This window comes from Saccostrea cucullata, unplaced genomic scaffold (genome assembly GCF_032062105.1).
Source record: "Saccostrea cucullata isolate Sc308-1 unplaced genomic scaffold, CSIRO_AGI_Scuc_v1 ctg68, whole genome shotgun sequence".
NCBI classification, from domain to species: domain Eukaryota; kingdom Metazoa; phylum Mollusca; class Bivalvia; order Ostreida; family Ostreidae; genus Saccostrea; species Saccostrea cuccullata.
Genome location: NW_026939588.1, coordinates 655985 through 679778, shown reverse-complemented (window position 1 = coordinate 679778; position 23794 = coordinate 655985). Strand labels below are relative to the sequence as shown.

Sequence of the window (23794 nt, the reverse complement as noted above, 5' to 3'; positions counted from 1 at the left end):
TTTATAAATTTGCCAAGTTGAAGTATCTTTTTTGTCCAATTTTACCCCGCAAGCTATGTTATAATTGATTGTATTTAACTTATAAAATACATTTCTTTTGGAAAATCATTAAGGTTCAAGCAACATTTTATATGAGTGAGCAGAGGGTTAATGAACCTTAAACTGTTTAGTTACTAAGTCTTGTATTTGGTGTACCTGAGTAATATTATTTCATCCAAATTAATGTTTCCATTGATTTATCCACCTATAAGAGGGTGATAATTGTCTTCGGAAACCTGAAGGTATGTCGTACAACAGTTTGTTTTTCTCTGTTTACAGATTTTATTCGATAATGTTATTTATAATGTAATTTTATATTTAATGTAATATAATTTTTAACATTGTGATTTTAATTCTATATAACTGATGACAGGAAAACAAAAACCCAAAAGTTTGAAATTAGTCTGTAGCTCTATTGGTTTCTACTCAAAGCCAGTCAAAGGAGGAAAAAAGAGAATAATGAGCATGACTTTTTGTGGCAAGGTTTATTGCATTCAAACTAAAACTGCAGGCGGAGTAGCATTTAACATTAGTTATTGTCCATGAGAGGGCTCATAGGAAACACCATACCACAAAAGTATATATTGTATTTGCAGGAATGCAATCATAACTTTATTCTCCGAACCATATTCTTATAATGTTCTTTTTTTTTTTACTAAATTTTAGCAACATGAGAATTTCTCGTCGCGGTTTTATCTTGACGGGACTAACAACGACATTTTGTCTCCTGCTATTTATTTATTTGAAGAAACGCTCACCCAAGCACTACGTTCTGGAAACCAAGAAGTACAATACTGACTTATTCAGGATAAGAATTGAAGAGGCCTCAAAAGTCCCGAACAGTGAATACATAGGTGAGCATTCCTTGGAGGAGGAAATCACAGAGAAACTGACAGTTCCGCTCAGAGGAGAAGCCTTCAACCCCGTTGTGAGAAAACATTTAGACAGACTGAAAGAGAGGGGTCAACTTGTGAAAGATGTCTCTGTCGAGACGGTCAGTCAGTCCGCTAAATCTAGTCTACAGCCGAGGGACGCTGTTCTGACACACAGAGAGCTAAAAAATATCAGGAGCTGTTTACTTGTCAGTAGGCAAGATTATGATAGGAATTACGCCGACTTTTTCTTTGGTGACCAGGGGAAATTACAAAATATTCGAAGGACCCATCATAAATATCTCAACGAAGAATCTTTCATGATAGAGGTCGGAGGAAATTGGGGTTGGGATGCAGGGAACTTCTCAAAACTCTATAACATGCACTATGTCATTTTGGAACCGTTAAGACCATATGCAGATATTCTGGAGGAAAAATTCCAAGGAAATGAGAAAGTCAGTATATACAATGTAGGGCTAGGTTCTAAAAATGAAAGAGTGATGGTTACACCGCAGGGTAACAATGCATGTGCAACGACAAAGTTTTCCAAGAAGACTGGAACTGTTCCCATATACATTATTAATGCCATTGACTTCTTAACAGACTTAGGTGAGCATATCATCCATAGCGATCAACAATTAACAGGTTGAGGGGAAACGTAAATTCCGCTATAATAGTGGTATTTCACTATTATAGTGAAATTGCGCTATATTTCCTGCCTTGGGTACCCTCAATTTCATCCGATACCATGCAAGGTGTTTGAAGCGCAAGTCATGATGGGTATATTTAAATGAACAAAAACTGTCATGTTTGCATGTTTTGAATTTTAATAAATTTTCTACCGTTGCGTTTAATAATGCGAGCACTCTTTTTTTAACGGAAGTTGCATTTTTTACATAGCAACCGATGATTGTGGGGGTATTTAAGCCTGTTTGCATCTCGCTTATTCCCCATTAATGTGCAGAAATCGATGCTTGTTACAATTGTCAACTCGTACTGGGAAGGGTTTATGGGATTAAACAAGAAAAAGATTATTTTGGTCTGCATGGTTACGGGTATGGAGGCTCGTTATTGTAAACGGACAGACACAATAAGAGAAACATAAAAAAGAGTATATTGATATACTCGATTCCTATCCTCTTAACAAAATCAATTAATAATAAATAATCCAAAAAATTAATTACATAAACGATCGTAGAAAATAAATCTAATTTTTAATTTCGCCTGGTTAATTGTTTATTTCGGAAAAAAAGACTCTATTTATTTTGGTGTCGGGGATATTTGACAAGAGTGTCTGTAAACTTATTTTAACATGAATTGACAATCATTTTAACTCCGCACAAATTTACTTATAATTTATTAACGCTTTATGGTTCTGCATTTAGGCAAGAACGATTTAACTTTAAAATCCGAGAGAAATAGCTATAGTTTTTTTCCTTGTTATTCGAAAAAAAATATATATATGTAATTATATTCATATGAAATGAAAATATATCGCAAACAAATCACACTAAAAGTATTAATTTTTCAGACTTCTAGATTTAAAAGTGTTATTGTTTAAACCACAATGAAACTTAAAATAACCAATCACTATAGTGTCAAAAATATCATTGACTTAAATTTTCCACAATTAAAAATTCATGCAAACCATCAAATCTGCCGCAAACAATTTAGCATGTAAAAAAGTACTTTCACAATTTTGAAAGCATATTCATGCAATGGAAGGACAAGATATTCAAAGCTGAACTAGAATCTAAAGAAGCGTATATTTTGATTTTCAATACATTCTTAATATTATTTATCCTTGACTTTATTACATCGATGAATCCATCTGATGAGCAAATGCACTAAAATCTCTATTTACTTATTTTAAAAAAAAATTATTTATCCATGTTGCTTTGAAGACAGTCTGAAATAAAAATGACCGAACCACGTATATGGAAGGGAATTACCGCCAAAAGTCTATGTATCTTGCTTTTATTCTTATTCTGCATACTTCTTTATGCTTTGTTATCATTGTAATTATATGTCACTTTATTGTTTTCATATTCGTCTTTATTACATTTCCCTTTGACTTTTATCCCTCTTCATTTTGCCCTTACTTCTATGTTGCTTTATTCTTGTAAATTCATTCTACTTCTTTTAAACTAAACAGTTTCTTTAATAAATTATTAGCATTATCTCTACTACGAATGTTAATTCAATCACGCTAACAATGAAGCATATTCAATGAAGACGAATGGAAGTTGTCAAACCGTCAAAATTTAGTGCGGCATTATAACGCTAGGTGGCGTGGTGTTCGCTACGAGTGTTGGTAAAACTAGGTAAGCAAACCCGGGTCGGGTTATTTGAGATTCTTCAATACGCCTTAATACTTTATCAATCGAACTTCTGAAGGCCGGATCCGATCTCCCGGTCCAATGATGGAAACTCCATATTCATTTTCTCTGGCACACAGGAATATAGCTGCAGATCTGCTCCGAAAAAATATATCAATTGATAGACCGGAGAGCTACAGTGCCACCCATTGAAAAAACTGTATATTTATTGCGCACAAAAAAGTGCGCTCGATTCTCGATTTATTTCTCCATGTTTTTAAAACTGTAATCTCAAAATATTACTAACCTGTGTTCCTAACATATTCTTTCGCTGTTTCCACAACCAAACATTCCTCATAATTGTTGTTAATAGTCCTCCTGACCCTGAGATTGTAATCATCGAACATTTCGCTTATTTATACTGCCATTTTGGTTTCAAAGATAATTCGGTCCAATATGCTTCGTTCAGATGTCAACTACGAGAGTACTTGATTGAGAATAAAGAAATTGTTTGAAATCTTTCCTTTTTTGCAATTGAGATAAGAATTTGGAAGAATTAATCACCCCGCCCCGAAATAGGATTTCATTGGCGTTAATTGAAGTTCATTGAAGTTAAGTGAAAGTTGGGGGGGGGGGGGGGGGGTAAGTGTAAGAATTTTTTTTAGACCTTCAAAAAAAACCTGACAAGCAAAAAAAAAAAGTCCATTTTTCAAACACAAAAATCCTATTTCGTGAGGAGGGGTGGGGTGGGGGTGGGTTGAAGGTTCGAACTCCAGTGCCAAAGTTTTTTTTCCAAATACCACCACTTTCCCCATTTTAAACCTTTACTGCATCGTGTCCATGGATAGTGTGGGGGGGGGGGGGCTAAACCTACGCAGGAATGTTCAATGTCTATACAAGTCTATCTTTGGAAAGAAGTGGGGGCTAAGCCCCCCCCCCCGGTTCCGACGCCTATGTATTGTCAAGTTTGGACAATTTCCTGGGGTTTATTTTGCGCTTGTCAAGTTGTTTTCAGCCGGGTAGCTTGAATATCTATTCTCTTGTTGCCTCCCTCCCCACTTTCAAAAACGATGCTACGTCACTGTTCTCTCGCCTGAAAAATATAACTCTACTAAAGTTATTTGTTGGATATTTGAATTACAGTTTAATTGTTATAAAAATGTTAAATATTTTGATACTAGTTAACCCTTATAAATTGGGTTGTTTTTCAGAACCTTCCACTGAACTGAACTTTATTTCACGACAGATAGTACTGAGTAACTGCTGATGTGCGTGACTCTAGGGACAGGGCTTTGCAAAGGAGTGAGGAGCGTTATGGGTAGGCAGGCGCGGATCCAGAATTTTTTTTCCAGGGGGGGGGGGGGGGGGGCAACCAAGTAAAAAAAAATTTAATCCCAGAAATTTCTTGACAAGCATAAAAAGAAGAAAAAAAAACCCCTAAACTCGCTCAAACGTCAAAATTCTATTTCGTGGGGGTGGGGGTGGGGGGAGGGGGGTGGGAGGGGGTTAACTTTTTTCCTTGTTTTAGTAACCTTGTTAATTCCAGGGAGTCCTACCCCCCTCTAGATCCGCGCATGGAAGGCGAAGTCGGAACCAGACTACATGCACCCAGGCATACTAGAAACACCCCGGTCTTTTTTTCTGCGTTAATATTTTATATTAAAATAGCACTTTTCAATAAAGAAAGAAATATCTTTAGTACGCACCGTGTTTGTCATCAACCAGGAGAGCTAAAAAAATCTTAAAACTCGAAAATTCTATTTGGTGGTGGTGAAGGGGGGGGGGGGTCGTCAACTTTTTTCAGTAATAAATTTTACTCATATGCCACTAAGTACATGACTTTTAATATATAAATTGACTATTAGTACTGCAACAAAAAGTGTCAGGGATAAGGGATGGGGGGGGGCAACAAGCCTTTCGCTGAACTTTTCCAGTAGTAAAAAGTTGCGTTTAGGAAAATGTTTCTTGGCCACCCTCCCCTCTACCGATGAAACTTACCCCATAGGAGGTCGTCCACCCGGAAGTCAGTATTTATATTGAGACTTTGGTGGTGTGATTGTACATTGTATAATTTCCTTTTCGAGAATTTTTCACTCAAATGGAGAAGCCACCTCTTTTTTTTACGATTTAAAAAAAACTATTCGGGGGAGGGGTTGCTAGGAATGGGGGCGAATTGCTATATATAGCGAGATTTCCCACGGAAGACTAGCTATATATTGAAACTTCCCAGGGGAGAGTCCCACTGTATAGTCTTCCGAAGGAAGCATCACTATGTAGTCAGTCTTCCAGGGGAAATCTTACCATCTAGCGAGACTTCCGAGGGAATAGCATGTATCGGGTACATACCTGGACTTATAACAAACATCAGTCTTTTAAAAATTTAAGTTTGATTAATAAAGTATTAAGGCAGAAAATTAAAAAAAACTCGAATAACCCCGGCACGGGTTTGCTTACCTAATTTTACCAACACTCTTAGCGAACACCCCTGCCACCTAGCGTTATAATGCGGCACTAAATTCGGACAACTTGTATTCGTCTTCATTGAATATGCTTCATTGTTTGCGTGATTGAGTTAACGTTCGTAATAGTTATAATCATTTAAGAAACTGTATCAATTTAAAAGAAAGTAAAATGAATTTACAAGAATAAAGCATCATAGAAGTAAGGACAAAATGAAGAGGGATAAAAGTCAAAGTGAAATGTAATAAAGACGAATATGAAAACAATAAAGTGACATATAATTACAATGATAACAAAGCATAAAGAAGTAGACAGAATAAGAATAAAAGCAAGATACATAGACATTTGGCGGTAATTCCCTTCCATACACGTACAGATACCCTGGATCTTTATCACGTGATAATGTCCATGGTTTCTGCAGAATAGGGTATGCTGCAAGGCGCTGCGCAAAATTTGGAAACAAAATTATCCTTGTATCATTCGCAACTGTAACATATTCAAAACACTGTTTACTAGTTGATCAGTTTTTTTTTATTTTCTATTAACCATACCCTATGTATCACGTCATTATTATCTTGTAAATCATAATTTCCTTTTATATCTATATAGTTCCTTTTGTAAACCCTTTTTACAGGCGCGTAGCATCGTTTTTGAAAGGGGGGGGGGGGGCAGCCAGAGAATTTTTTTACTTACCTGAAAAAGTTGACAAGCAAAAAATAAAGTTGCCCAAAGTCGAAAATCCTATTTTTTGGGGGGGGGGGATGGTTTAAACTTTTTCTCAGTGACAACTACTTTCAGTACCAATTCTAAAACTACATTTTCGGTAAATCACTAAAAGTGGGGGGCCAACCAGACTTTAAATTAACATTTCCTATAGTATAAGTAAGGTTGGGAAAAAAATGGAGGGGGCGGGGGCAGGCCTCCCTATTGCTACGCCCCTGTTTTATGTAGTCAAAAATTGTCAAATATCCTGATGAGAAGTGACAGTGAAATTGAAACATTATAACAACGATTAATACTTTAAAATAGTAAAGCAAATTTTTTAAATATTTCACTTATGACTTTCTACATGTTATCAATGAAGAATTATTTTACTGAACTATTACAAATTTAAAATTAACTTCTCATTTCTCATGTGCACTATCTAACACAACCACAAAAAGATCAGCCGCTGCGGTCGCTAAAAATGAGTCTGTAGACTCTTAACGTTTACCATAGCGGGCCACCATACCCGTAACCATGCAGACCAAAATAATCTTTTTCTTGTTTAATCCCATAAACCCTTCCCAGTACGAGTTGACAATTGTAACATGCATCAATTTCTGCACATTAATGAGGAATAAGCGAGATGCAAACAGGCTTAAATACCCCCACAATCATCGGTTGCTATGTAAAAAATGCAACTTCCGTTAAAAAAAGAGTGCTCGCATTATTAAACGCAACGGTAGAAAATTTATTAAAATTCAAAACATGCAAATATGACAGTTTTTGTTCATTTTAAAACCCATCATGACTTGCGGTTCAAACACCTTGCATGGTATCGGATGAAATCGAGGGTATCCACTGCAGGAAATATAGCGTAATTTCACTATAATAGTGAAATACCACTTTTATAGCGGAATTTACGTTTCACCCAACCTGATTAATGTGACAAATCATAACACAATCATAAACGTTTACTGTTCTTTCACATGTTGAGGATTTGACTTTATTTTTGTTTGTTTTTTCCAGGAGTTGGTCTTATTGATCTAGATTTAATGACAATGAATTGTGAAGGATGTGAATTCGAAGTTTTAGAGACGTTAGTGGAATTCAACCTCATAGAAAAAATCCGAAACATTCAATGGGCGACTCATACACAGATCAGTATCCACGACCCGTGGGGGCGCTACTGTCGTATTCAGGAACTCCTTAAACGGACACATCGACCCACGTACCAGTACAAGTTTAACTGGGAGAGCTGGAGACGATCGGATTTAGCTTAGAACCTTGACATTAGTAGTACTAGTTTGTGGCATTAGTTCATCTTTAGCAGGTTGGGGGGAAACGTAAATTCCGCTATAATAGTGGTATCTCACTATTATACAGTCGTTTGGCCAGATCCGGATTTTGGCCAGTTCCGAATAATTAGTAATGTAAGGACTGGTAATTAATAAATTCAACGGTGTAAAAATAAATTGTTTCTATGGTAAGAAGGCTTATTTATTAGCGTTTGAATTATGCGAAGTTTTGATTTTTTACCCTCGGTTTGGTTTCGTTATCGTACTCGAAACAGTCGATATACTTTTACAACGCAACAAACGTAAATCACCGCGACGCGCAAGTCCGAAGAAAAACCTCTGTAGATTTATAAATTTTTCACATGAAACCACGTTCCAGGTATCAAAAGTAAGTTTGATATGTACTCTATCATATACTAACCACTTGTCAATGATAAATATTTAGAACACTGGAAGATATCGAAATATTTTCGTCTTCTTATTTTACCAGTTCCGAATACCCATTTTAAACACTTTTATAAATTCACTCTTCGTTGTTTTCTTCGTTGTAAGCCTGATTTATTATATCCCCGCTTGTAAAACAGGAACAAGGGGGTACATAGTAAAGGAATGTTTGTCCATCCACCCGTCTTTATGTCCGTCCGTGCGTCTAGCTGTACATCCGTCCGTCTGATATGCTCTAGGATATCCATTTCTTATCTGCAACCCCTCTTCTACCACTGAATGAAGTTTAATGAAGCTTCACAGAATTTAATGAGTCTTTCACAGAATCTTTGTTTAACAGTGCCAAAGTAAAACTATTTTATTTTTGGATTAGGCACATAATTTGGGCTACCTGAGAAAAACATAGATACCGCTACTCTTTGTAATTGAAAGGTTTATCCAACTCTAATCCGCAATTCCTCTTATACCACTGAATAAGATTTAATGATACTTTCACAGATTCTTGATTACATTGTGACATAATGAACTTTTAATTTACTTTTTGATCTGACACTAATTTCGGGTCTCCCAGACCAAAACATGGAAATTGTCTTAAGGTCAGACGACACGTTCCTCAAATATATGTTTTGTATCTCTTGGTATTATATCAAAATTTTTTCATATTTGTCATTCTTTTCTGATTTCTACATTGTTTTCAAAATGTTTTTAAATATAGGGACACCAAAAATTGTGTTTATAGTGTTATAGGCAATTTAGAAGATTACCCATATGGGTTATATAAGAAATATGACCCTATGGTATCTTGGCCAAATGCCTGGTAAGGTACCCTAATTTTTTGTGAGGAAACTTGTTTAAGTACCTACACTTCAATGACAAATTCTTAGGAAAAATTATATATTTTTGAGGAACGTGTCGTCTGACCTTAAATAATCATAAAGAAGGTGTGGGGTATCATTAAAATGAGCTCAGTGCCCACAGTACCTCTAGTTTCTCTTCAACCTTTGGAAATACAAATGATATAATGGTAAGAAATTAATTTAACTTTTCTTAGGCATGCCAATGGATAACATCTGGGACGTATATTTTTTATTTTAGGGTTGAATTTAATAAGAATCTCTGGGCTATCCGGAACTCGTCGGCTTATTCGTAACTGGTAAAAATGACACCTATGGTAACTTGCGAAATAAATTTTTTTGAACTCAGGATAAATTTTTATGAAACAATATTTGATTCCACAAGTTATCGAACTACCTTAACAAAACACTTAAATTTTGAAATAATGTCTAGTATATTTGTAGTTCAGCCGACTCGGTTTCTTATTCGGAACTGGCCAAACAACTGTAGTGAAATTACGCTTTATTTCCCGCCGTGGATACCCTCAGTTTCATCCGATACCATGCAAGGTGTTTGAACCGCAAGTCATGATGGGTATTAAAATGAACAAAAACGATCATTCTTGCATGTTTTGAATTTAAATAAATTTTCAACAGTTGCGCTTAATAATGCAAGCACTCTTTTTTTTAAACGGAAGTTACAATTTTAACAAAGCAACCGATGATTGCGGAGTATTTAAGCCTGTTTGAATCTCACTTATTCCTCATTAATGTGCACAAATTGATGCCTCTTACTATTGTCCACTCGCATGTAAAGGGTTTATTTGATTAAACAAGAAAAAGATTATTTCTGCATGGTTACGGGTATGGAGGCTCGTTATGGTAAACGGAAAGACCATTATTATCGCAGCGGCCGATCTTTTTGTGCATGGTTGTGTTAGATAGCGTACATGGGAAATGAGAAGTTATTTTTGTTATAGTTCAGTATAATAATTCTTCAGTGATAACATCGTCATGTAGAAAATCATAAGTAAATTTTTTTTTAAATGCTTAATAAACAAATTTAAAATATTATTGTTAAAATGTTTCAATTTCATTGTCATTTCTCATCAAGATATTTGATAATTTTTTACTATATAAAAAGAGTTTACATAAGGTACTATATGGATATGAAAGGAAATTATGATTTTCCGGTCACATCATGACGACGTGGTGCATAAAATGCATGGTTAATAAAAATCAAAAACTGTTCAACTCTGGATTTTGATCACGTGATAATTCCTATGGTTTATGCAGAATATGCTATGCTGCAAGGCGCTGTGCAAAATGTGGAAACGAAATTATCCTTGTATCATTCGCAGCTGTAACATATTCAAAACAATCTTTACGGGTGCACGTGGTTCGGTCATTTGCACATACTTACTAAGCTAAGTATAATATAGACTATAGCAATTAAGTAATCATCTCACCTGGTCAAATTCCCATTTTTCACACATTTTTAATTACCTGTAATTAAATGTGTGCAAAACGGGAACAAACCGGTCATTTTTATTTCAAACTGTCTTCAAAGCAATATAAATAAATATTTTTTCAAAATAAGTACGTACATAGATATCTAAGTGCATTTGCTCACCAGATGGATTCATCGATGTAATAAAGTCCATAGGAGCCTGAAGCAAATTGAAAGTGTGTGTGTGTGTGTGGGGGGGGGGGGGGGGGGGGCTAAACCAACAAAAAAGGTAAATCCCAATTTTCAATACATAGAAAATGTCTATCTTTGCAAAAAAAAGTGTGGGGGTGAGGGCTAAGCCCCCCCCCCCTTCCCGTTCTGACGCATATGAAGTCAGTGATAAAAAAAATGATTGAAAATGAAAATATACGCTTCTCAAGATTCTAGTTCAGATTTGAATATCTTGTACTTCCATTGCATGTATATGCTTTCAAAATTGTAAAAGTACTTTATCCATCTTCCCCAATCAAGAGTTTCTGCTCCGCTCCGCTACACATAAACCCTTGACTGAATAGGCTAAGTTTGACGGGGTTTACTGTCACGCCATCTAGTGAGAGTACATATTTTGAACTCTCCTGACCTCTGCTATTAGCCAATCAGAGTAAACGAATTCAACAGAGAATTCAAGATAATATTGGTAGTCGGTAATAAATTCAATATAACTCAACTAAAAAACTGAGACAAACCTTTAACTGGGATATCTAATGGTAAATACGTTATTCTTGGGACTAAAACTGACGTGTATTTCTATTTACGATGTAGTTTCAGTTTAAATAAAACAATGATTTTGATTGGTTCACGCAAACTTGCATGAGGCCATTCAGAGAACGCATTTATAACCCCGTCAAACTTAGCCTATTCGGTCAAGGGTTTATGTGGAGCGGAGCGGATCAGAAACTCTTGACTTGGGAAGATGTACTTTATCAAATGCTTAATTGTTTGCGGCTGATTTGATGCTTAACATCATTTTTTAATTGTGGAAAATATGAATTGAGTCAAAGATATCTTAGACACTTCTTATGCTGAATATTGAGCAGTAGTGATTGGTTATTCAGGGGCGTAGCAACCGGGGGGGGGGGGGGGGGGGGGCCCCCCCCCCCCCCCCCCCACTTTTTTTTCCCAACCTTACTTATACTATAGGAAATGTTAATTGAAACCCTGGTTGCCCCCCCCCCCCCCACTTTTAGTGATGTACCGAAAATGTAGTATTAGAATTGGTACTAAAAGTTTTTTTTTCTTTTTTGCTTGTCAACTCTTTCGGGTAGGTAAAAAAAAAAAATTCTCTAGCTGGCCCCCCCCACTTCCAAAAACGATGCTACGCCACTGTTATTTGAAGTTTCCTTGTGGTTTAAACAATAATAAATGGCATAAATCTAAATGCCTGAAAAATTGATACTTTAAGTTCAGTGTGATTTTTTGCAACATACTTTCATTTCCTAGAATATAATTAGATATATATTTTCAAATAACAAGAAGAAAAAAACTATAGCTATTTCTCTCAGATTTTTAAGTTAAATCATTCTTGCCTAAGTGCATAACCATAAAGTTAAATAAGATACATTTGTGCGGAGTTAAAAAGATTGTTAAATCATAATTATTTGAACATGTGTTAAAATAAGGTTACAGGCACTCTTGTCACATATTCCGGACACCAAAATAAATTAAGTCTTTTTTCTGAGATAAACAATTAACCAGTCGAAATTAAAAATTAGATATATTTTTAGGATCGTTTTTATATAAGTATTTTTTTTTTTTGGGATTATTTCTTATAAATTGATTTTTGTAATGAGGATAGAAATCGAGTTTATCATTATACTCTTTTTTATGTTTGCCATAATGTGTCTTTCCGTTTACCATAACGAGCCTCCATACCCGTAACCATGCAGACAGAAATAATCTTTTTCTTGTTTAATTCCATAAACCCTTTTCAGTGCAAGTTGACAATCGCAACAAGCATCAATTTGTGCACATTAATGGGGAATAAGCGAGATGCAAACAGGCTTAAATACCCCCACAATCATCTGTTGCTATGTTAAAAATGCAACTTCCGTTAAAAAAAGAGTGCTTGCATTATTAAACGCAACGGTAGAAAATTTATTAAAATTCAAAACATGCAAGAATGATCGTTTTTGTTCATTTTAATACCCATCATGACTTGCGGTTCAAACACCTTGCATGGTATCGGATGAAACTGAGGGTATCCACGGCGGGAAATAAAGCGTAATTTCACTATAATAGTGAGATACCACTATTATAGCGGAATTTACGTTTCCCCCCAACCTGTTTAGAATCTCGCACTGCAATCGTTCTGTTCATGTAGGTTAGCAATAACTTTGCCTCAGAAGGGCATTTGAAGAATGTACAAGAACTAATACCTTCTCTCATTAAGCATGTTAAGTTTGGTCTTCTCTCATAAGTGATTATCTTTTTTTTTTTAAGAAAATGCGAGAACCTTAAAGTTTTGGTCACATGGTAAAAATAAAAATTGAAATGTAACTGTTTCATTCTATCATGTACGTTTATAATAGAAAATTTCAATCACATGTGCATGGCTGGAAGACAGAAATAATAGACTGAATCTAAACGATATAATCCTAAAATAAAACATTTTATTTTAAACAGATACTAATGTAATGCACATGTTGGAAGTAAATTGCGATCAAACTTGAGGCGAAAGAAAAAGTATGATAATAAGTTGTGTTATATCTTATTTTAAAAAAAAGTTGCACAGTACGTGGCCCAAAAAATTAAAAGTGTTGACGTATAGACATTGTAATTCCTGTAGGGCTTCCCTGTTTTTTGATATTTTTTATCGGGAGACACATTGAGTTCTCTTTGCAAGTACATGCATGTGAAAATACTAGTATAAATTAAAAGATTTAAAGCTAGCTTTTGGAAGAAGTACTGCTTTAATAAACAACTGTTGCAGTGACAAGAATTTAAAAACCAAACATATTTTTATATATTTATTTGTTCGGATATATCAAATTATACAAATTTAAAATTTCAACGTGCACGAGCTCTTCAAAATCAAAAATATCCCTTGATGAAAAATTATTAATGGCGGAAGCATTTTATTAATACATGTAAGCTCTGAAGATCTAATTAGTAGTTTTGCATTTTATACCCCAAAATGGAAACTTTTAATTCGTTTAGTAGGCCTATTGATCAGCATTTATTATTTCATTTATTTGGATTAATCATGTACATTTATGACTTTGGATACCGAACATGCATAGATGTCATACAAGTATTGATCACGGCATAACCTTAGCATATTTTTTTTACACAGAAAGAATTACGTATATAGCTATGAATCTATTTAAAATACGCAGGTAGTACGTTGTTAAAATATTTTAAATATCATTAAAATATTATTTAAAATATGTTTCTAAATTAGTTTTAACCTCCTATGACATCATAAGTCTCTGGAATCCCGCGTCTTCCATGATCACATGATTGCGAACCTCGCTTTCACCTCCTTTCTCCAGTTCCTTGAACCTCTCACAAAGTGCTTGATGCTGACTTGATTCGATTCCTACAACCAACTCTTTGTTTAATTTACCGAAGATGGATGAGAAGGAGAACGTGGCGGGTCTAATACAGTTCAAAAGAAGTCTGGAATCGCAATTCTGGATCAAAAACTCCATCTTGCTCTCAGCAATAATTTCAAAAATAATTCTACTTATGATTTCGTGTTGGATGTAGTAGGTTTCTTTATCTACACCTAATTCAAGATAATCTTCCATCAGTTTTTCTACAGCTTCTTCAAAATAATCGTCAGGAGGACTGAACACAGCAAAAATGGTCCGTATGGACCTCAGCAGGTGTTGGTTCAAGTTGTCAAGACGGAAGCTGCCATTGTGAATCATGGCGTATGTTAAGGCCACGAATTTGTGCTTTTCAGAAACTTTCGGTGATTCTGACATTTGTTTTAGATCGTCTTTTATGACACTAAAAGGTTCTGCACAGAACCTTTCGACATTGGCTAAAACTCGTCGGTTCTTGCACGAGAAAGCCATCAATTCTGGGATACCTATGACGCATTTTTCTTTGGCTACTAGAAGTTCTGCTTTCGTAGAACCTAGGGCTGCTTCTTTAGATTTGTCATCTATTGGGATACTCTCGGAAATGTGGACACTGGCATTGTTAGCTTGTAATTGTTTAGATAAAATTTCCCTGAAGTCTTTCGAACACAGTGTCTCCTTGTCTTGCATAAAATGTAGTCTTGTGCCTTTTAAAATTTCACACTGCGATAAAACATTTTCATATTTCTCCCACACCGTATCTCTTACAGCGAGAATTACAAAACATTTACCACGAGCATTCATAAACAAATCAGTCAGTCCTTTAGCTAGTTCTTCTACATGACTTGGTGCATACCATTCTTTGATACAATCTTGGAGGTAAACAAAACAAGTACAATTTTCGAACACTCCTTTCCTCCAATCGGATATGTTGTGTACAGTCGTGAATTTACAGGTGCTGCTGATAAAGTTGAGGGCACAGTCCAGAATGGCTTGTTTTGCCAGAGTCGTCTTGCCGCTGCCCCACTTACCGACAATGGACAGTACCTCTAGGGACCGTAACCGTGAACCCAGGTTCTCAGCAGTGGGAGGTTTATACAGGTTATCCACCTTTAAATTTACTGAAATTTAAAAATCAAATAAAGATATATGGTAATTTAAGTATTAACTGATTAGTCTTGAGATGAATTTCACTGCAGTTCTGGTATCAATGAGAGAGAAGGAGATATGCATGTTGGATTGGAAAATTAAGATCACCATTTTTGCACGTGTTTTAGGGCAGTTAATAAGTCGTTTTATCACATTTATATTCATTTATTTTTATATCTGTGAGTTTCATTGTGTGCTTACAACTCTTCAGAAAGCACATCCAGGGACTGTTTTCCTCATCTTTGTCGTCTAGCATATCATCTGAGAACGGATTCTTGTCATCTGAAAATGTATTCAGCTTTAAATGTTCAAAGTACGCTTTCAGAACATAAAACAGAATTAATTGAAGGCCGATTCCTATTATTTCCTTCCATGTTTGCTCGTGTTTTCCGCCTGTATTGAGCTGTGTCATTAACCTTTTAAAATGGTCTAATGTTTTGCACAAAAGGATAAAAGTAAAACTTTCAAATGAATTACCTGGTTTGATCATATCTGGCTTGCTTAGTTTCTTGTTTAGAAGCTTCTTTCCTTGTTCTTCATTTTCTGTAAATAATTAAGATTTATAATCCCAAATGAAAATACTGTAGCTTCCTTGGTGTCACAGGAGTACAACATTGACCCTTTCTTCTTACCTAGCTGGATTTGCGTGTCTTCCTTCTTTTTGTCTTTTCTAAACCTGTGAAACATTCTTGGGATACTTTCCTCTGCAAAAAAGATACATAGAACTCAAAGATGTGGTACTATATTGATTGACCATGCAGAAAAATGGCCGACGATGTCTCAGTGGCTTGATTTCCTTAACCGATTATTGTTATTGAGCCAATAATGACTTAAACATATAATAAAGCAACCGGAAATAAAGTATATTGGTACGTGTGTCTGAGCAAATAAATCTTTATTCCACTGCAGTCAATGAATAACAAGGCGCCTAAGGTTCTAAACAGTTGCTTTTTACACATACATGTTAACGGTAGACGCAGTACTCTTGCAGCAAGTACAAAGAGAACCTAGAGAGGACTAGCTAATATATAACATAATATTCAGTAATATATGCATATATATATAATTCAACAGGTAATTTCACAATTCCAGTGGAGAAATCATTATGAGGTTTTTGAATGCATGCGTGCAGATTTCTTGTTTCTAAAAGTGAGCAAGATATACTGGGAGTCTAGGTCACTATAGGAGTACATATGATACGTGATATACTGGAGTATTTAACCACCGAGTAACCCATATGGGCCCCTGGGATCCGTGCTATGTTTCCATCTCCATGATACTAAAAGTATACAAGTGAAACATAGTTAAGGCCGATTCAATAGTTAATTTCTAAGAAATCTTGAAATGTGTATGTTATAATGTAGATGAATGAAAAGGTAAAGCACTGGAAATACTATAGTATGTCATTAATTAAGGTAGTACGGGACACCTCCATAATATGGCATACTAGTACTTCCGTTTGAAATGTTTTTTTATTGGTTAAAAATCAACAACATGAAAGGTGGGTACATTTGAATATCCTACTATTTTAGGTAAATAAATATGTAGGAGAAATTTTTTCTGGTGTTTCACACCACCTTAACTCTAAACCTTGATTCAAAAATCATGAAGTTTTAAGGTGGATGGCCCAATTTTTATTTTTATGAGGCGGTTATTTAGTTGTAGCTTACTTTTGCCGCCTCTGGATCCTGACCTCCTCCTCCATATAACAAAGACCACCACAGCTACTATTAGTAAGATAACCACAATGGGCACCGCTACGGCAATGCCCATACACGCCGGGCCACAGGAAGTGGGCTCCTCTTGCGCAGTGGGCGCCGCCGTCGTGGACTGGTTGTTCATTATGAGGGAAAATGAAATGGGTGTTATTCTACAACGATACAAGTTTACAATACATCTGTACTTACCCTTTGAATAAATCAGTAGTAGCTGATAAAATGAAGGTAATCGTAATGATTATTTTACAAAACAATTCTGTACTTCATTGATAAAACCTTGATATTTTACATGCTATATGTTCCATCCTCTCATAACTTTGGATAACACAGCAAATGACATGAATAAAAATGGGGAGAGATCTTTCTTGATAGCTTATCCCGATCATCAAAATGCAAAGCAGCATTTTTTTGGCTCATTTGTACATTAATACAACTAGATACCACCAATAAATGCATGATAGAATATGATTTGATTGAGGACACGTATATAATTCCTTACCTTCAGTTTCCCTCAATGCTGTTTAACTTTTACTTGTATCAATCAATAATAAACAGTCATGCACACAAGTGTGAAAGCATCCACTCAATATATTTCACTGCAGAATGCATGTTATTGTGTCCCCATTCCGTTTACTGGGAGGTAAAATTTGTACGATGTTAATGTTACGCGGCACAATAATACCCTTGTATATAAATAATATAGGATGTTTTGCTTCTGTAAGTTGTCTAAGTATATCTGTAATGTTTCTGAAACCTCTTTTTCCTAATGTAAATGTTTTGTTTTATTGACTTGGAGAAAAAATTCTTGGTTTTATATTTATGCATATTTACACACAATCAATAAATTCAAAGGATTCAAACAGTTCAGAATGGCAGCTGTTTACTTACCTCTGCTGGGAGCTCATAGTGCAGGCAGGATCTGTAATAGAGAGAAAAACATAATAGTCAGAATCCACATACTATACGCCTACTCCAATCTAGTAAATACAGAAAATAGCAAGGAGATACTGTATTACATTTAAAGACTTCGTTGGAATTATAAGTGATCTCAGGACACGTGTATTCGGTAGACTTGCAGGCGGCGGATTCCAGTCGGTGTTCCTCACTTATGAAGACCGGACACCTTCCTGTAAAAAAAAGAAAAAGACATGAAGATCTTAACGTTTTCATTGAAAAGGCCGCGAAATTAACTGAGAAATATATTGTAATTTAACATGTTTAACGGATAGTCATTTCTGGGTGAGACTCGGACGGACAGACAGACAGACAGACAGCTAGAGAGATCCCTACAAAATAAATACAAACAATGCTAGTACATGAATTAATTGCTTTATATTTAAAGTAATTTAAGACATAGTTGTATCTACGTAATAACGATTGTAGGACAGAAAAAAAACCCAGTAAAGTACGAACTTATCTCCCTCCCCCATCAATGAAACAGAGACATTTAAGAAGTTACCTCTCTTTGACTCTCATTCACCAAGTTTCAAATTACCCATCAAATGTTATGTTAAAGTCTTTAAAAGAAATTAATCGTTTGTTGCTTGACCTGTAAACCTTTTGTCATGTTTCTTATTACAACCCACGGTCAACGTTATTTAATCCCTCTTGCATAATATCAAACGAATCAAAAATGCTGCTTTTAGAAGTTAATATCCAATGTCAGAATATACATTTACAAAATCTTAACCTGGCACACATGTCAGTGCGTTTGTCTGTTCGTGTGCATGTGATATAGAACGTAGCATTAAATGCATGTTATATGGGGGGGGGGTAAAATATAGTACCTGATTATGTATGAAATTATTGCTTCTGGCCCAGGAATGGGGAGCAAATGATATTAACTAATTTTAATGTATTCATATAAATATGAGGTTTATAGCAAACAATGACATGTATATATGTTCCTCACTGATGACTAGGAATTCTGAAAAAAACACTTTATGTAAATCTTTAAAAACTTGAAAACAACAAAGGAAATAAAGAAAAAAAACTTCTTATATTAAATTGAACATCATTTTTAGTCACTTATACTACAATTTAATTTTTTAAAAGGTTATGCTAGTTATTCTTTTACATGCAATCAATCGTGGTTCAAACAGGATGTAGGCGAAAGTCCGTCCACTTCTATGCGCTGATCTATAGGGTGTAGGGAGCTGGATTTGCATAATTGTTAAATGTATATCCTGAACCAAGTAAAAGTAACCTTTGAACCCCCCCCCCCCCTAGAAAACGCGGACTCCTCCTCGAAAACAGATCTATGCGAAATTTGTATGAAAAGTTCTGGTATGAAGTTAATTTTAAAAGTCAATGACACCCCCACCCCAACCCATGAAATAGGTTTTTCATGTTTGGGAAATGAGTTTAGGTTGGTGTTTTGTTTTTTGTTTTTTTTTTGGTTTGTTCGTTTGTTTGGGTTTTTTTGGTTGTTGTTGTTGTTGTCAAGAAATTTCTGCCAAGGTTGGAAACTTTTTTGCATGGACTGGGGTGGACCCCCCTGGAAAAAATTTCTGGATCCGCGCCTGCACTTCTCTAACGAGAATATGCCTTCCCCTGCATGCTAAATGGCCTAGAAAGGCCAAAAATCATTTTATTGGCTGCATGTGTGGTGCACGTGGGTACGAGAATATCCCCCAGCAGCCCCCAAGGGACATGCAGTTTCTTGGATGAATGAATTCTCTCCTAAATAATTATAAAGGTACATCTGTAGTCACTTCAAAAGACAAGGTTAATTCTCTATATACGTACGCCGATACGATCAAAGGTCCAGGTCACTCTATGATAGCTGTACACTTGTTGGTCAAATTGCATGACCAACGTGTCTAGTATGTCTAAGTAAATAGAACCCAACCAGAAACACACCTTACTAGTTGAGATGAAATGAAAGAACAGAATGGGTGTGTGTCGTAAAATGTGGTTTATGGCTGGTTGGTAAACACGTACGAGGGTCTAGAGTACAAGCAATTCTACATAGACATGCATGTATACGATAGATAAAAAAAACATCATTATGACAGCAGATATAGGTGATCGTGAGCAGTTAAAAATTGCTTCCTCACTACTCGGAAGCTTTTGTACATGTACCTATCTAGCATTCAAATTTACTTACTGTTCCAATCAGCCTTGATAGTGGTCACGCCCTGTTTCACATTAGATATGCATTCTTGCATTAAAGGTGTGCACTATAGTAATTTACCTGGTTGAATCCATATCTTATTGACACAGGCATTGACAAAGTTCCCGTATTCGTCCTTCAGACAGTGGTAATTTTGTTCGTTAGCCACGCAGTGTTTGGATCGTTCCTCCCATTCATTCTGATCCCGAGGACAGACCACGGAAGCCATGACTAGCTAGTTACACCTGTGGACATATGTAAAATATTTATCTTATCATCCCAGCAAAAATAAACAGCAAGGACCGCGCAAACATCATCTTTGTCAGTTGTTACGGTGGAAAACGGCTGTATAATGTAGTTTCTAAAACTCCACAATAATTTACGTTCTGTTTAAACTTAACCTCGGGTCAATTTTCCATTTAAAAGAAAATGCATAGGCGTGTCGATGGAATGAATATTTGACTGGGTCTGAAGACAAATTTTGTCAATGGATCATAACTTGTGTAAGGTCTTGACTACAATCGTTGTAAATGGCAATAAGTTAGTCATTATTTCTTCTTTTTCTTAGTTGTAGATATATTATTTAAAAAAAAAACAACTTACTTTTAATTAAAAAATCCGAGTGAGGATAATTTTGGACTAATATTCAGTATTTTTACATCTATTTTGCAACATTCTTCTTTTCTTTTCACAAAATGTTAAACAGATGTGATAATTTGATCAAAATAATAATTGATAAAATCCAAATTTTGAACCTCAAAACTGAATTAATCTTACACTTAGGGGGCAGATATATAGGCCTATGCCACCATAAATAAATAAAATAAAACAATCCTCACTTTGTGCCGTAAAATTTACTTTTGATGTGTGATATTAATGCAAAGCTTTTCGAAAGTTTAAATGCACATAATAATATTCAGTTCTGTTGATAAACACTATAACCTGTTAATCTGGATTTCGTATTTTAAAACTACCACCCAGTAATTTCAGAGTAATTTCAGAAATTACAATCAGACAGTCATGTTTCTAACACTTACAGCCGAGCACAAACATTTATTTCAATATGGTAGAATAATGGGAGGGGAGTCTATTCTTTTCTTCTTCTTCTTTTGTTCGACTTTTCAATATTTGTGATGTAACACCCCCCCCCCCTTTTTTCCACCTGAAATTGATTCCATGTTACATTTGTCTCTGCACCACACAGATTTCTGATGTACATATTTATGTAAGACTAATGTTTCAGTGAACGTGTTTATGTGCAAAATACTGAGAATTGTTTTCAAAAAGTTGCAAATAAATATTTAAAAAAGAGAGAGAAGTTTCATTAGAAAAGGTGTATGTTTAACAGTGGGATCCGCCCTCCATGGACAACGACCGCTCATATCAATATATACAAAATTTCAGGGAGCAATTCGTTAGTCTATATCTTTCTTTTAGTTAAATGTAAATTCTTATTTAGAATGATTAAAAGATTTAACAAAACTATATCTGTTTTCGGTTTTTTAAATGCTTTGATACTTTTTTTCTCGTTGATGCAAGAGACAAACTGAAATAATGGCGTCAAGAAACGGGCGAAACAAACTCGTTTGCGGATGACAGGTCTAAATATGTAATGTTTCTGTGTGGGCAGACAGGAGAGATATTTTTATGTTAAGTTTTCTTGGTAGAAAGAAAGAAGATGGCTTCAATCATCAAAAACCAAATTCTAAAACACTTATCCAAGTGAAATTGATTCCATATTACATGTGTCTGCATCATACAGATATTTCTGATGTACATATTTTCTACACAGTAATGTTTCAGAGAAATTGTTTATGTGCAAAATAGAGAATTGTTTTCAAAAAAGTTGCAAATAAATATTTAAAAAAGAGAGAGAAGTTTAATTTTTATCAAAGGTGTATGTTTAACAAAGTTTGAAACGTACCTCCATAGTTTACATGTAATATGATGTATTTTATATCAATATATACAAAATTTCTCCTTAAAGAAGTGAGCAATTTTTGCCTATAACCTCTTTCTTTTAGCTTAAATGTAAATTCTTATTGTGAATGATTAAAAGATTTAACAAAAGTATTTATTTTTATTTTTTTTTTGCTTTACGACTTTTTTTTCTCGTTGATGAAAGAGACAAAAGGAAATAATGGCGTCAAAAGGACCCAAAAGGAAATTAAGAACGCGGGATTGAAATAAAGAGATTAAATATATATATGTTTCTGTGTGGGCAGACAGGAGAGATATTTTTATGTTAAGTTTTCCTGGTTGAAAGAAAGAAGATGGCTTCCCCCCCCAAAAACCAAATTCCCCCACTTATCCAAGTAGGTGCAGCTTTAATATTAGAACATTTCATTGTAAATAAACATAGTGATTTCTTTATTTATCACACATATCTGTATAATAAATTTAATAATCCGAACAGAAGAAAAATGGATTACTATACAAAGTTTCGGTGCCAGTTGTAGAGGGATTATAATTTTTATCAAAGGGTTAATAATTATTTAGGAGTACAAAGTTTGAAACATTTGTACCTTTTAGTAGTTTACATGTAATATGATGTATTTTATTTTGATAAGTTGATGGTACGAGTTAAGGTTATTCTCCTTAAAGAAGTGGACAGGTTTTTGCCTACAACCTCTTATCTTCACAAACTTTCATCATTTCATGTTTTCATATGTGAAAGCTAGATAGAATGTTCTAGGCCAAATTTTATATATATTTTTTTTTGGTTGACAATTTTTTGCCACAAAAATATGCATTGGGTGGTCGAAAAATAAAAATAATTTGGAACCTTGACGTATTTTTTTCGAGTAGCATTGAAATCTATTCAAATAAAAATTATAAACACAAAATATTTTTTAACTTTTATTATTTTTCATGATCACTTTTGGTTCACTTTCAAAGAATTTCGAACTTTAACGTTAGGCTGAATGATCCTGAATCCCTCTTGATATGCAGTTTACATAAATATGTCGAACAATGCTTTATTTTTTTTCTCAAGTCTTGCACAGTCTGTGAAGTACTGTCCACCTCGATGTCCCTTGAAAGAAACAAACTGGCTGAAATTTGGTGGTGATGCCTGGAAGGAGAAAATATTGCATAAAAGTTTAATTCTACTAAAAGTGATGTCAAAAACATTAAAACAGTAAAATATATTCAAGGTGTAAATAATACTTTCTGGATCAAGTCTTTGTTGTTTTAATTTTTATTATATATACCTGCATAATAAGTAGTCTTCATTTCAGCAGCACACTCGAGCCCTTCTCTCACCACAACAGTATCATGAAACCTGTGACCTTCAGGGAAAAGCATAGAACCACAAGTATAGAGGAGGTTATCCTGAAAAAAATGAAATGAAATTAAAGATCAAAACTTTTGTTTTTATGGAAGTTTAATAGCAATTGCATGTGTCAGATTTCATATTTTAAAAAAAATTCTTGTACCCTTCAATAAAACATTAATTATAGGACAAGATTACTTTGAGACTTGAGACATCGTGTTCTCAAGTAATATATTTTTCTCTTTTATATGATTTGATTTAAATGTTCACTCAAAAATACATTTGTCAGACATATCACAGTTCTTACCAATCACCAATATAACAGGCTCTGTTACTGTTGATGGTTTTCCTTCTTCTGGAATTACTTAATAGACACATTGCACTGGGACAAATATGGGTAAAGCGCATCGCCTATTCCCTGGTCAGCATTTCCACACATGAAAAAGTTTTTGGAAACTCCACAAGTGATGGACTGCTTTCACAACAAGCTTTTACCGTAAAATTCGTATATATTCAGGTCATTTGAATGTTTGTG

General features: G+C 34.9%; 3 protein-coding genes across 6 annotated transcripts in view; 2 read left to right on the top strand and 1 right to left on the bottom strand.

The window, feature by feature from the left end:
- The window catches only part of LOC134253414 (uncharacterized), a 230129-nt gene extending 209742 nt beyond the window's left edge, over positions 1 to 20387 (bottom strand). Inside the window, exons 1-8 of one of the 3 annotated variants that reach the window (XR_009989123.1) lie at positions 20067 to 20387; positions 17887 to 17997; positions 17759 to 17789; positions 16823 to 17022; positions 15785 to 15856; positions 15630 to 15695; positions 15354 to 15434; positions 13429 to 15124 (exon numbers count right to left, since the gene is read on the bottom strand). Coding sequence is in view for 2 of the 3 variants with exons in the window: in XM_062735940.1 (XP_062591924.1) it covers positions 13887 to 15124; positions 15354 to 15434; positions 15630 to 15695; positions 15785 to 15856; positions 16823 to 17022; positions 17759 to 17789; positions 17887 to 17997; positions 20067 to 20214 (1947 nt within the window). In the remaining variant the exon portion in view is untranslated. Of the gene's footprint in view, positions 1 to 13166; positions 15125 to 15353; positions 15435 to 15629; positions 15696 to 15784; positions 15857 to 16822; positions 17023 to 17369; positions 17504 to 17758; positions 17790 to 17886; positions 17998 to 20066 lie in introns of those variants that run through there. The other 2 variants (XM_062735940.1, XM_062735941.1) reach the window with 2 other exon arrangements.
- LOC134253386 (uncharacterized) lies at positions 216 to 7690 on the top strand. Its single transcript, XM_062735910.1, has 3 exons — positions 216 to 281; positions 706 to 1520; positions 7421 to 7690. The coding sequence occupies exons 2-3, from the start codon at positions 710 to 712 to the stop codon at positions 7672 to 7674; spliced, it is 1065 nt and encodes a 354-aa protein (XP_062591894.1). The 5' UTR covers positions 216 to 281; positions 706 to 709; the 3' UTR covers positions 7675 to 7690.
- A 1129-nt stretch (positions 20388 to 21516) lies between the features above and the next one.
- Positions 21517 to 23794, top strand: part of LOC134253391 (bridge-like lipid transfer protein family member 3B) — a 42587-nt gene continuing 40309 nt past the window's right edge. For both annotated transcript variants that reach the window (XM_062735915.1, XM_062735914.1), the window contains exon 1: positions 21517 to 21707. In XM_062735915.1, the coding sequence (XP_062591899.1) occupies positions 21664 to 21707 (44 nt within the window). In that variant the 5' untranslated portion in view covers positions 21517 to 21663. The remainder of the gene's footprint in view (positions 21708 to 23794) is intronic.

What these genes read in the sequence shown, in the direction of transcription:
- LOC134253386 (XM_062735910.1), top strand. Translation starts at nt 710, where the DNA reads ATGAGAATTTCTCGTCGCGGTTTTATCTTGACGGGACTAACAACGACA. An exon ending in TGACTTCTTAACAGACTTAG is followed by an intron (nt 1,521 to 7,420) that starts GTGAGCATATCA and finishes TGTTTTTTCCAG; the next exon opens with GAGTTGGTCTTATTGATCTA.